At 42.1% G+C, this 14,269-nt stretch overlaps 1 protein-coding gene across 1 annotated transcript in view; it reads right to left on the bottom strand.

The window, feature by feature from the left end:
- B3GLCT (beta 3-glucosyltransferase) overlaps window positions 1–14,269 on the bottom strand; it is a 571,051-nt gene that overhangs the window by 2,068 nt on the left and 554,714 nt on the right. Inside the window, exon 15 of the mRNA XM_075337354.1 lies at window positions 1–779. This exon is cut by the window's left edge and continues 2,068 nt beyond it. Within this exon, the coding sequence (XP_075193469.1) occupies window positions 618–779 (162 nt within the window). The 3' untranslated portion in view covers window positions 1–617. The remainder of the gene's footprint in view (window positions 780–14,269) is intronic.

Consider the following 14,269-nt stretch of genomic DNA (forward strand, 5'->3'; position numbering starts at 1 on the left):
TGGGGACTATCGCGTGCGACATCGCAGCATCGGCTTGCGATGTCGCAACGTGCAAAGCCCGCCTTACTTTCAAAATCATGCAGCCATTGGCTGCCATAAGTGTTTCTCAACATTACTAAGCAAATTATGCCAGGAAAAACTAAATTTCCTCAAAAAAAGGTGAAAAATGAAATACTCAGTTTTTAAAGCTCCCTTTAAGGGGTTGTCCAGGACTAGAATTAAGATCTCCTTTGGATGTAACTGTTCGCTAAGCTCCCTTTGCGAGAATGAGAATGAGCTACAATACCAGACCCTGCCTATAGACCAAAGCAGCGCTGTTTCTGAATTCCAGTTCCGCTTCATTTACTGAATATTATTAGAAAAAACCATCTTACCAACTTGTACACAACAGCTATGCAGGGTCACAATGGCCATTTCACGTCCAGAACCAACATTTTATAGATTGCCATTATGATTACTGAAGCTTGAAGCAAAGACTTCTGTCACTAGTTCCACAGGAACGATGGAGGGGGTTAATCTCACAAATACTGCTTCTTCCCACAGCTTGGTAAACTTTGAAAGCTGTGTACCTAAAAACAATTTGTATTTTTTTGTGTAACTTATGGGGTGTTGCGATCTCATAGTTCTTCCTTTACATGTTTTCTTTTGTGTGGCCCTTCACTTTTATCTTGTGCCAGCCAGGAGTTGTACACTTTGACAGGGTCAATGTTCCAATGCTTGTGGAATGATACGGGAACTTGGTGGGAAAGGTAATCTTTAGAATAGTCGTTTGGTCGTGCCTAAAAATAAAAATGAAAACATGATAAGTTAGGCAATCCCAGTTTGTTGTCAGAATGTTGTCATATTTAACAGAGTAAGGCAAAAAATGTTATGTTTTTACTTTAATTTTCATATTGCGTTCTCATCTCCGTTCAGTGATCCAGTCAGTGCTTCCATCCGAACCCCCTGCAAAACAGGTTTCGGACACCAACAGGGCCATTGGCAATAATGATGCAGACAGTCACAGTGTGCTCTGTTGTGCACCATTTTCGGGATTATACACTTTCCTGTGACGGACACCCAGACACAGTCTACTACGTCAGGGTGTCCACCTCCAGAAAGTGTATACTCCCAAAAATGGTGCACGACAGAGCACACGGTGACTCCGTCTGCACCATTATAGTCAATGGCCCATACGTCTGAAACCCGTTTTGTTAGAGGTTCAGATGGAAGCCTTAATGGGACCACTGAACAGAGATCAGAATGCAATGTGAAAGGGGCCTTTCCGAGTGCCTACGCAGAAAGCAGACAACTAGTTATGTCCACAATGTGCAAAAAATGTTTTTTCTTAAAGTAAAGAGAATATCTGGGACCTAGGTTTTTTCCTATTGGGCTAAGAACTTACAGGCAGTTCGCAACTACCTGCCTGATCTGCCCTGGAACGATCTGTTCCGGTTCAGAGTAGTCACGGACCGAACCTTCTGGCGATTGTCCTGCTTCCTGGTATGCACATCGACAGACAGCTTCTCTTCTGCTCTGACAATGTCATGCTGATAGATGTCTGATGCCTAACTGCGGTGAACCGGCTGTCAATCAGAAGGCCATCGGTGGTGTCACCCCATTAATAGAGGAGCAGAGTGGAAGAGCTGCTCTGTTGATGTGAGGTAAAAAAAAAGCATGAAAGTAAGTGCCTGGTCTCTATGTCGTCATGGAGGATGGAAGAGGATTCCAGTGGTTCCTGTGAAGCTCTACCATCATTCCAAAAATTGTTAATCAAACCACAGATGTCCATAAATTTAGTTACGTGTAATAATGAGAAATGACACAGGGAGAAACTATTGAACACACTTACTAAAAAATGTTTAATACTTCGTATAAAAGCCTTTATTTGTGATTAAAAGCTTCAGCACGCCTCCTGTATGAAGAAACTAGTTGCATGCATTGCTTAGGTGTGCTTTTTGCCCATTCATCCACACAAACAATTTTCAAGTTTTGTGGGCTCCTTCTATGAATCATGAGCTTTAGTGCCTTCCATACATTTTTTATTGGATTCAGGTCAGGTGATTGGCTGGGCCATTCTAGCAGCTTTATTTTCTTTCTCTAAAACCAATTAAGAGTTTCCTTGGGTGTTTGGGATCATTGCCTTGCTGAAATGTCCACCTTGGTTTCATCTCATCCTAGTAGATGGCAGCAGATTTGTATTAAGAATGTCTATTAAAATATGCTCATTCATCCCTCCTTCAATTGTATGAAATTTGCCAAGATTATAGGCTGAAATAAACCAGCCCCAGATAATATTGTTCCCACCTCCAAACGTAACTGTCGATATGGTATTTTTGGACTTCAAAGATTTTGTCTATGACATCTAAAAAGTGGAATTTTGGTCTCCTCTGACCAGACTATATTATCCCAGTATTTCCCAGGATTCTCTAAATATTTTGTTGAGCAAAGTTTAAATGCGCTAGAACAGGCTTTTTGTTCAGTAATGGAGTCTTGCATAGTGAGTGTGCATACAGGTCATGCAGTTTGAGTGCATTACTTACTGTTCTCTTTAAAACAATTATACCTGTTGATTCCAGGTCTTTTTGTAGCTCTTGACGGGCGGTTCTTGGCTTTTGGACAACTCGTCTGATAATTATTTTTTCTACTTTGTCTGAAATCATGCAGAGAGCACCTGGTTGTAGCCAGTTTATGGTAAAATGATTATCTTTTCCCAAGATTATGACTACAACAGTGCTAACTGGAACCTTCGGTGGTTTAGAAATTCTTCTGTAACCAAGGCTGTTAGTACAATTTTCAACAATAAGGTTAAGCTATGTGCGCACGCTGCGTTTTTTTCGCAGTGTTTTTGAGCGTTTTTGGTCAGAAAACTGCATGACTTTGCTTCCCCGGCAAAGTCTGAGTTTTCATTTTTGCTGTCCGCACTGTGCTTTTTTTTAGCTGCGTTTTTGAGGTAAAAAAAAGCAACATGTCAATTCTTTTCTGCGTTTTTCTACCCATGCAATGCATTGGAAAAATGCAGCAAAACGCAGTGAATAAAAACGCAGCAAAACGCAGCCAAAAACGCACCATAACGCCACAAAAACGCATAAAAACGCTGCATCTTTGTGGTCACAAAAAAAGGAACATGCACACATAGCCTTACAAAGGCTTTGAGACAGCTCACTGGTTTTACCCATCATTAGATGTTTATTGTGTGACACCATAGTAATAAGACACCTTTTTTATAGACCATCAGTTAAACCAGCTGATATTTTTCACTAAGTGGCAGGATTGTTTTCTAATTATTGATAGATTTCAGCTGGTGTCCTGACTCTCCATAACTTTTTACACCTCTCTTTGTTCATATGTTCAATACTTTATGCCGGTGTCATTTCTCATTATTAAAGAAATAGCAAAAACGAGGGGTGGGGAGGGGGGTCACTTATAGATGACCTTAATAAATTAAACAATACCTAAAACGTAACCTTTCATAGGTGCTCATTAATAGGTGATGAAAGATCACTGAATAACAGACGTGAATAAAAAACTAACACATATGCTACTTGGCCACCAAGCTCAAATTGTACCAATGTAGTATGTGAGGCACAACAAGCAACATCCCATACAACAACTATACCACTATATCAAATAGTTGGACAAAGCCCCAAAATTCCTCACATAAAGGATCCGCTTCTGGAGGAATAATTGGGTTTAACATAGTGGAACAATATTTATAGAACCATAAACCTTCTTTAGCAGCCCAAGATCCCACCCTTCGCAATGAATGGGTCCCATCAACGAAAAAGGAATGGTCTTCCCACATTAAACTGGGCACAAAATTAATACAAGCTTAGGCTTCCTCTTGGTTATCAAACTTAGATTTATAAATACCAGATACAGCCTCTCTTCTCAGATAGCTTGATCAATAATCTGCAGAAAACGCATCCTTCCAACGCGTTTTATTATAATCACTCATCAGGGGAGTCTTCTTGAAAAGATGCTCTGCATACGGTCAGTATAACCATTCCTGACAGTACATAGATAATTGTCCCCAAAACAGACACAAGCGTCCCATGTAACCGGACTCCAACAAATGTAACCGGAGTCCAGTTACATGGGATGCTTGTGTCCGTTTTGGGGACAATTATCTAGGTACTGACAGGATGCAGAGCATCTTTTTAAGAAGGCTCGCCTGATGAGTGAATTAAAATGAAACGCGTTGGGAGGATGCGTTTTCTGCAGATTATTGATCAAACTATCTGAGAAGAGAGGCTGTATCTGGTATTTATAAATCTAAGTTTGATAACCAAGAGGAAGCCTAAGCTTGTATTAATTTTGTGCCCAGTTTAATATGGGAAGACCATTCCTTTTTCTTTGATGGGACCCATTCATTGCGGAGGGTGGGATCTTGGGCTGCTAAAAAAGGTTTATGGTTCTATAAATATTGTCCCACCATGTTAAACCCAATTATTCCTCCAGAAGGCGGTTCGTTTATGTGAGGAATATTGGGGTATAATTGTTGTATGGGATGTTGCTTGTTGTGCCTCATATACTACATTGGTCCAAATGAGCTTGGTGGCCAAGTAGAATGTGTGTTAGTTTTTTATTTCACATCTTTTATTCAGTGATCTTTCATCACTTATTAATGAGCAGCTATAGAAGGTTAAGTTTTAGGTATTGTTTAAGTTATTAAGGTTATCTATAAGTGACCCCCCCCCTGTTTTTGCTATTTCTTGAATCCCTAGAGTTACGTGGGGTATATCCAAGGTATTGTTGCTATTATCACATTTCTCACTATTACACATAAATTTAATTTATGGGTATATATGGTTTGACTTACTTGCATGTGTGGATTGAAGGAGTTGTTACACACAACTAGTGAGAATTTTATGTCCATAGCACCTTTAGAAATACATGTACTTAAATAATTTGTGGCTTGTTCAATACCCATTTCACTGTGTTTGTGTGTATGTATGTATGTATGTATGTATGTATGTATGTATGTATGTATATATATGTACACATATATTTATATATATACACACTATATACATATATATACATATATATATACATATATATACATATACATATATATATATATATAATTAAAGGGAGAAAACTCCACAACACCATACTGTAGGGTGAAGGGTGGGTCCAAGGATTATTGGATCCCCATCCCAAGCACCAACTCAATGTATTATGCAATTCAAGAGGACAAGAGTTTTTAAAGGTGCAAAAAAGTGCATAAGTTTATTATAAACACACAGTGAGGATGAACATCCGGGACATCATAAAAACATATTAATAAAATATAATACACGGACAACCCCAATAAATAGTAAATACTCAAACAACCTCAGTCATGTTGGTTCATTATCATGTGGTCATATACTGCGGGTCACAGAAAAAAGTGCAAAGACTGCATGTCGAGCGAACCGTATTAAGTGCACGGATAAGCTACTGTGGTATAAAATAGCATTTGGCACAGCCACACATGCAATGCTGCAGATGAAGGACAGGGTTACATATCAAACACATGTCATATGGGTTTCTATAGGGCGGCATAACCTGGAATCAAGTTAGAGCCAAAGTCATGGTGCATATGAACACATTACCCCCGGTCCCAAAGGGACCCCTGCGCAGATCAAATGTGGGTAATGATCCCTGAACCATACACTTGAAGTCGTGGAGTGGTTGGAGGAAGGGGGTCCGTGGATAAGGAGCCTCAGAAGAGCCAGCCTACGTACGTTTCGATTAGGTTAATCTTCGTCAGGGAAGAGGCATCTCCTGACACTCCCCCCTGACACCAGGCTTTAAATGGCGATGCGGTAAGTGCCGAACCCGGAAGTCCCGTTATCGGCGCGCGCACCATGTGACCTAGGAGATCGCGCGAGACGCCAGCCGTCACGCCGTGCTCGCGCATGCGCGGGAGCGGGGACGCGTCACCAAGGCTCCCGCGCATGCGCGCGACGCTCAGACGGCGGCAGCCCCGAGCGAACCACCCAGGGCATGGCGCGCACGCACTGAGACGACCGTAATGCGTGGAAAAAGCTATTATAGTATGTATGACACATTGGCAGCATAACAGTCCCGAAGTATCACATCATTATAAGTACATCATATCGAAAATCCATTCTCAGAGTTCATGTGTAGATCGGGAAAATGTTGCTGCACAGATGTTTTTGATGTTGAAATTCTAATTTCTATGTCCTACAAACAAAACATAGGGCATATTCATATTATACAAGCCTGGATACAGGGGAGAATGTAAAAAACATATAAATGATAAAAAAAAGGATAAAATAGATAAAACCAGATACAGGTGAATGAGAGGGATGGTGAAATCCGCTGATGGAAAATACTGATAAACAGCAATATCAAGGCTGGATGTCATTAGGCATTAATGGAACCACAGGAGAGAAGGAAATGTGATCAAATATGGATCAGTTTCACAAAAATGGAGCATAGCTCACTGATTCATTTAATCCTTTTGGGACCAGTGTATCCAGGGTCACGATCCACTTAGTCTCGCACTGCGCCAGGCGTTTCTTGAGATCACCACCCCTGACTCCTCCTGTTATCACATCGATTCCTCTTATTTTTAATTTGGAGGGATCACAGGAATGGTGAGCTCTGAAATGCCTGGGCAGTGTCTTAAGTGTTGACGGGTCCACTTCTGTTTTGGCCGCAGCAATATCCCTCACGTGTTCCCTGACCCTGATGCGGAGCTCACGTGATGTGAGCCCCACATAGGTCAGGGGGCATGTGCATGTAGCAAAATACACCACGTGTGTTGTGCCACACGTGATGTAGTGCTTGATGTTGTAATTTCTAGTCCCATCCGAAGAATGGAACATGTGAGTTCGAAGGATACTGCTGCAGGCCACACAGTGACCACAGGGAAAACAACCCTGTGGAGGTCCACGGGACCCGAATGGATTCACCCTGGGAGGGATGTAGTGACTCTGGACCAAGAAGTCTCTCAGATTCCTAGCTCTCCTGGAAACCATCAAAGGATTCGGGGCAAGTGTTTCGGCTAATACCGGATCTGTCATCAGAACCGGCCAGTGTTTTTTTAAGATATTCCGCATGGTTTCCCATTCCTGGTTATATGTGCCAATGAATCTCACCGCATTATTATGTTCTTCCTTCTTTTTTGGGGTATCAGTGAGCAGCTGTAGCCGGGGGGTCCTCTTGGCCCGATTATAACCGGCCCGGATGCTTCTGCCACTGTAGCCCCTCTCACGAAATCGGTCCCTGAGATCAGACGACTGGGCCTCAAAGTTCTTACTAGATGAGCATATCCGCCTCATCCTTAGATATTGACCGGTGGGGATGGCACGAATTGTTGATGGATTATGGGCAGATGAGGCGTGCAGAAATGCATTGACGGACGTCTCCTTGCGGAAGACGTCCGTCTGGACCAACCCCCTATGATCCACAGTGATCATAATGTCAAGGAAGTCGATCTTGCATCTACTGCTTTTATAAGTGAGTTTGATGTTAAGATTATTAGTGTTTAACTGCCTCATAAACTCATTGAGCTGCTCGACCGGGCCCTGCCACACAAACAAAATGTCGTCGATGTATCTTAGCCAGCACTGCACATGGGTACTCAGTCCGCGGCCCTCGTCCGCAAACACCAGCCTCTCCCAGAACCCCAGGAAGAGGCCAGCGTACGAGGGCGTGCAGGCCGCACCCATGGCAGTGCCGCGTTGCTGTAAGTAGTACACATCCTTAAAGACGAAAAAGTTATGCGACAGGGCAAACTCAAGCAGCTCAATGGACCTTAATTTATTTTCACGTAAATTAATTCTTAAAAAACTCTTTCATAAGCGGAATGCCGGGTCCGACAACCAGGTGGAGAAAGAAGCCATCAAAAATCTTGAGGATTTACTTCAGGAACAGGAGGCTCCGACTGCAGGTATGTTTCCAGATAATCTGTTACTTAAATCAACTAAATTCCCCCCACTATCAATTAGCCCCGCAATTGATATTTTCACCAAAATGGTTAGTGAGGAATTTAAACAGATTCCAACTAGACGGAAATATGATAACTTGACCCGCCCATTGAGAACGGCCTTGACTGAGTTACAAGGCTTCAATGATATTGTCATCAAACCAGCGGATAAGGGGGGGAATATTGTGGTGCTTTCCTGTGATAAATATGAACATGAAGTTCTTAGACAACTCAGAGACAGGAGCACATACAGGAGACTCCCCTCCAATCCCCTGGTTGTATTTTCCACCGAACTTACCGCAATATTACAAAGGGCCCTAGACATTGGCCTCATTAACAAAAAAATGTTTGATGGCTTATGTAGAAAATATCCTAGAGTGCCCACGTTCTATATACTCCCTAAGATCCATAAAGATGCTGTCAATCCGCCTGGACGTCCGATTGTGTCCGGCATAGAGGGTTTGTGTGATCCCATTTGCAAATTCATTGATTATCACCTTAAATCTCTGGTTGAGACACTACCCTCATATGTTCGTGACACCACGGACGTCCTACGGCGCATTGACGGCATTTGTTTGGAAGACGATATGATCCTTGTCACAGCCGACGTTGAGAGCCTTTATACATGTATTTCCCATGTAGATGGAATACAAGCAGTGCGCTTCTTTCTGGAGATGGCCGGTCGGGGTGGCGAATTGGGCGAGTTCATCATTGAGCTGCTTGAGTTTGCCCTGTCGCATAACTTTTTCGTCTTTAAGGATGTGTACTACTTACAGCAACGCGGCACTGCCATGGGTGCGGCCTGCGCGCCCTCGTACGCTGGCCTCTTCCTGGGGTTCTGGGAGAGGCTGGTGTTTGCGGACGAGGGCCGCGGACTGAGTACCCATGTGCAGTGCTGGCTAAGATACATCGACGACATTTTGTTTGTGTGGCAGGGCCCGGTCGAGCAGCTCAATGAGTTTATGAGGCAGTTAAACACTAATAATCTTAACATCAAACTCACTTATAAAAGCAGTAGATGCAAGATCGACTTCCTTGACATTATGATCACTGTGGATCATAGGGGGTTGGTCCAGACGGACGTCTTCCGCAAGGAGACGTCCGTCAATGCATTTCTGCACGCCTCATCTGCCCATAATCCATCAACAATTCGTGCCATCCCCACCGGTCAATATCTAAGGATGAGGCGGATATGCTCATCTAGTAAGAACTTTGAGGCCCAGTCGTCTGATCTCAGGGACCGATTTCGTGAGAGGGGTTACAGTGGCAGAAGCATCCGGGCCGGTTATAATCGGGCCAAGAGGACCCCCCGGCTACAGCTGCTCACTGATACCCCAAAAAAGAAGGAAGAACATAATAATGCGGTGAGATTCATTGGCACATATAACCAGGAATGGGAAACCATGCGGAATATCTTAAAAAAACACTGGCCGGTTCTGATGACAGATCCGGTATTAGCCGAAACACTTGCCCCGAATCCTTTGATGGTTTCCAGGAGAGCTAGGAATCTGAGAGACTTCTTGGTCCAGAGTCACTACATCCCTCCCAGGGTGAATCCATTCGGGTCCCGTGGACCTCCACAGGGTTGTTTTCCCTGTGGTCACTGTGTGGCCTGCAGCAGTATCCTTCGAACTCACATGTTCCATTCTTCGGATGGGACTAGAAATTACAACATCAAGCACTACATCACGTGTGGCACAACACACGTGGTGTATTTTGCTACATGCACATGCCCCCTGACCTATGTGGGGCTCACATCACGTGAGCTCCGCATCAGGGTCAGGGAACACGTGAGGGATATTGCTGCGGCCAAAACAGAAGTGGACCCGTCAACACTTAAGACACTGCCCAGGCATTTCAGAGCTCACCATTCCTGTGATCCCTCCAAATTAAAAATAAGAGGAATCGATGTGATAACAGGAGGAGTCAGGGGTGGTGATCTCAAGAAACGCCTGGCGCAGTGCGAGACTAAGTGGATCGTGACCCTGGATACACTGGTCCCAAAAGGATTAAATGAATCAGTGAGCTATGCTCCATTTTTGTGAAACTGATCCATATTTGATCACATTTCCTTCTCTCCTGTGGTTCCATTAATGCCTAATGACATCCAGCCTTGATATTGCTGTTTATCAGTATTTTCCATCAGCGGATTTCACCATCCCTCTCATTCACCTGTATCTGGTTTTATCTATTTTATCCTTTTTTTTATCATTTATATGTTTTTTACATTCTCCCCTGTATCCAGGCTTGTATAATATGAATATGCCCTATGTTTTGTTTGTAGGACATAGAAATTAGAATTTCAACATCAAAAACATCTGTGCAGCAACATTTTCCCGATCTACACATGAACTCTGAGAATGGATTTTCGATATGATGTACTTATAATGATGTGATACTTCGGGACTGTTATGCTGCCAATGTGTCATACATACTATAATAGCTTTTTCCACGCATTACGGTCGTCTCAGTGCGTGCGCGCCATGCCCTGGGTGGTTCGCTCGGGGCTGCCGCCGTCTGAGCGTCGCGCGCATGCGCGGGAGCCTTGGTGACGCGTCCCCGCTCCCGCGCATGCGCGAGCACGGCGTGACGGCTGGCGTCTCGCGCGATCTCCTAGGTCACATGGTGCGCGCGCCGATAACGGGACTTCCGGGTTCGGCACTTACCGCATCGCCATTTAAAGCCTGGTGTCAGGGGGGAGTGTCAGGAGATGCCTCTTCCCTGACGAAGATTAACCTAATCGAAACGTACGTAGGCTGGCTCTTCTGAGGCTCCTTATCCACGGACCCCCTTCCTCCAACCACTCCACGACTTCAAGTGTATGGTTCAGGGATCATTACCCACATTTGATCTGCGCAGGGGTCCCTTTGGGACCGGGGGTAATGTGTTCATATGCACCATGACTTTGGCTCTAACTTGATTCCAGGTTATGCCGCCCTATAGAAACCCATATGACATGTGTTTGATATGTAACCCTGTCCTTCATCTGCAGCATTGCATGTGTGGCTGTGCCAAATGCTATTTTATACCACAGTAGCTTATCCGTGCACTTAATACGGTTCGCTCGACATGCAGTCTTTGCACTTTTTTCTGTGACCCGCAGTATATGACCACATGATAATGAACCAACATGACTGAGGTTGTTTGAGTATTTACTATTTATTGGGGTTGTCCGTGTATTATATTTTATTAATATGTTTTTATGATGTCCCGGATGTTCATCCTCACTGTGTGTTTATAATAAACTTATGCACTTTTTTGCACCTTTAAAAACTCTTGTCCTCTTGAATTGCATATATATATATATATACATACATACATGTATATATATATATATATATATATATATATATATACATATATATATATATACATACATGTATATATATATATATATATATATACATATATATATATATACATACATGTATATATATATATATATATATATACATATATATATATATATATATATATATATATATATATATATATATATATATATATATATATATATATATATACATACATACATGTATATATATATATACATATACATGTATATATATATATATACATACATGTATATATATATATACATATACATGTATATATATATATATATATACATACATATATATATATATACATACATGTATATATATATATATATATATATACATATATATATATATACATACACATATATATGGATACAGAGGAAAAAGAAGTCATTCATTTTGCCACAGTGCCTACATGCCTCAAAGCCAAAGGTACAAAGTAGTCAAATGCACAAGTGTGCAGGTAAAAAATACTTTTAATGAACAATCAATGGTACACTACAAGGGCATGGATATAAGTATAAATAGGTTTACAGAGACATAGGGGGTGATAAAAATCCCCACATGTGGATGCATGCAAAATCGTATCAATTTAAGTTATTTGTAGCTCCCTGGTATGGTCAATGCTGAAGACATGTAACAACATAGTGCAGACAAGGAAAATACCAGCCGAAGGAAACAGCATACCGGCTACACATTTGTAAAAAACAATACAGCAAGAGACCAGAGGCCAGTATGGAGCTTACCAAGGTAACAGAGGAAAAGCGTGCAGGCACACGCAGGGATAGTCCCGACACGTGTTTCGTGTGGTGACTGCTACATATATATATATATATATACATATATATATATATATATATATATATGTAAAGCGCCATGGAATAAATGGCGCTATAATAATAAATAATAATAATAATAATAATAATATATATATATATATATATACATACATATATATATATACATACATATATATACATACATATATATATATACATACATATATATACATACATATATATATATATACATACATATATATACATACATATATATACATACATATATATACATACATATATATATATATATATATATATATATATATATATATATATATATATATATATACACACACACACTGTATTTTTCGCTTTATAAGACGCACCTGATTATAAGACGCACCCCCAAATTTGGTGATGGAAAAGAGATTTTATTTTTTTTAATGTTAAATGGGGTCCATCTTATAATGCCAGTGTCAGTCTAACAAATCATATAGGGTATATGTCTCTTATAGCCAACCCCATCCTATAATTAGCCCCCTTATTCTGGATATGGCCCCCTTATATTGAATATAGCCCCCTTGTGCTGGCACACGTCCCCTTGTGATGCCACATGTCCCCCTGTGCTGGCACAAGTCTCCTATAGCTGGCACAAGTCTCCTATAGCTGGCAGAGGTCTCCTATAGCTGGCAGAGGTCTCCTATAGCTGGCACAGGTCTCCGATAGCTGGCACAAGTCTCCTATAGCTGGCAGAGGTCTCCTATAGCTGGCAGAGGTCTCCTATAGCTGGCAGAGGTCTCCTATAGCTGCCACAGGTCTCCGATAGCTGCCACAGGTCTCCGATAGCTGCCACAGGTCTCCGATAGCTGCCACAGGTCTCCGATAGCTGCCACAGGTCTCCGATAGCTGCCACAGGTCTCCTATAGCTGGCACAGGTCTCCTATAGCTAGCACAGGTCTACTATAGCTGGCACAGGTCTCCCTTAGCTGGCATAGGTCTCCTATAGCTGTCACAAGTCTCCTATAGCTGGTACACATAACATATTGCTGGCACTGGTCTCTTATAGCTGGCACACATCCCATACAGCTGGCACAGGTCTCCCTGTGTTAGATAGGGCCCCCATGCTGCTGCACATAGTAAAGTAAACACTTTACCTTCTCCAGTGCTGTCCTCCCTCATGTCTCCCTCTGTGCTGCTGAGCTCCTGCACTTCCTGGTTCTCGGTGCCGGTCATGTGATCGGCACAGCAGAGTGACATAATCTCTGCGTGCCTGATCACAGCGGCAGCAGTAAGATTGGGGAGACACCGGGAGTCATGCTGGAGGAGGTAAGTAAAGCTTTTTTATTTTAGGATGGGCAGCAGCATGGGGGCTATATCTAACATGGAAGGGGGGGTGCAATCAAAGGGGGGCACAGGCAGATATAATATGCGCCGCTCCCCAGCTCATCGCCGTGGTGCAGTTTCAGCACTACGGTGATGGACAGCGGCAGTGCATATTATATGAGCGGGAGCAGGAGATCTCCTGCAGCCTCTTCCAGCCTCCACCAGCTACCAGCAGCCCCGAGCACCGCTCCAGAGAGTTTCCCCCACCTCCCCTGGAACCGTATATTCGGATTATAAGACGCACCGCCTACTTTCCCCCAAAATTTGGGGGAACAAAAGTGCGTCTTATAAAGCAAAAAATACGGATATACATATATATATATATATATATATATATATATACATACATATATAATACATGTATGTACACTACAGTTCAAAAGTTTAGGGTCACTTAGATATTTCCTTATTTTTGAAAGAAAAGCACATTTTTTTTCAATGAAACTAACATTAAATTAAACAGAAATACGCTCTATACATTGTTAATGTGGTAAATGACTATTCTAGCTGCAAACATCTGCTTTTTAATGCAATATCTACATAGGTGTATAGAGGCCCATTTCCAACAACCACCATTCCAGTGTTCTAATGGCACATTGTGCTTGCTAACTTTGTTAGAAGGCTAAAGCATGTTTAGAAATCCCTTTTAAACCCTTGTGAATGTATGTTAGCACAGCTAAAAAACAGTTTTGCTGATTAGCAAAGCTATAAAACTGACCTTCCTTTGAGCTAGTTGAGAATCTGGAGCATTACATTTGTTGCTTCCATTAAACTCTCAAAATGGTCAGAAAAAGAGAACTTTCATGTGAAACTTAACAGTCTATTCTTGTTCTTAGAAA

The sequence above is a fragment of the Anomaloglossus baeobatrachus genome, chromosome 2, assembly GCF_048569485.1.
Source record: "Anomaloglossus baeobatrachus isolate aAnoBae1 chromosome 2, aAnoBae1.hap1, whole genome shotgun sequence".
Classification (NCBI taxonomy): domain Eukaryota; kingdom Metazoa; phylum Chordata; class Amphibia; order Anura; family Aromobatidae; genus Anomaloglossus; species Anomaloglossus baeobatrachus.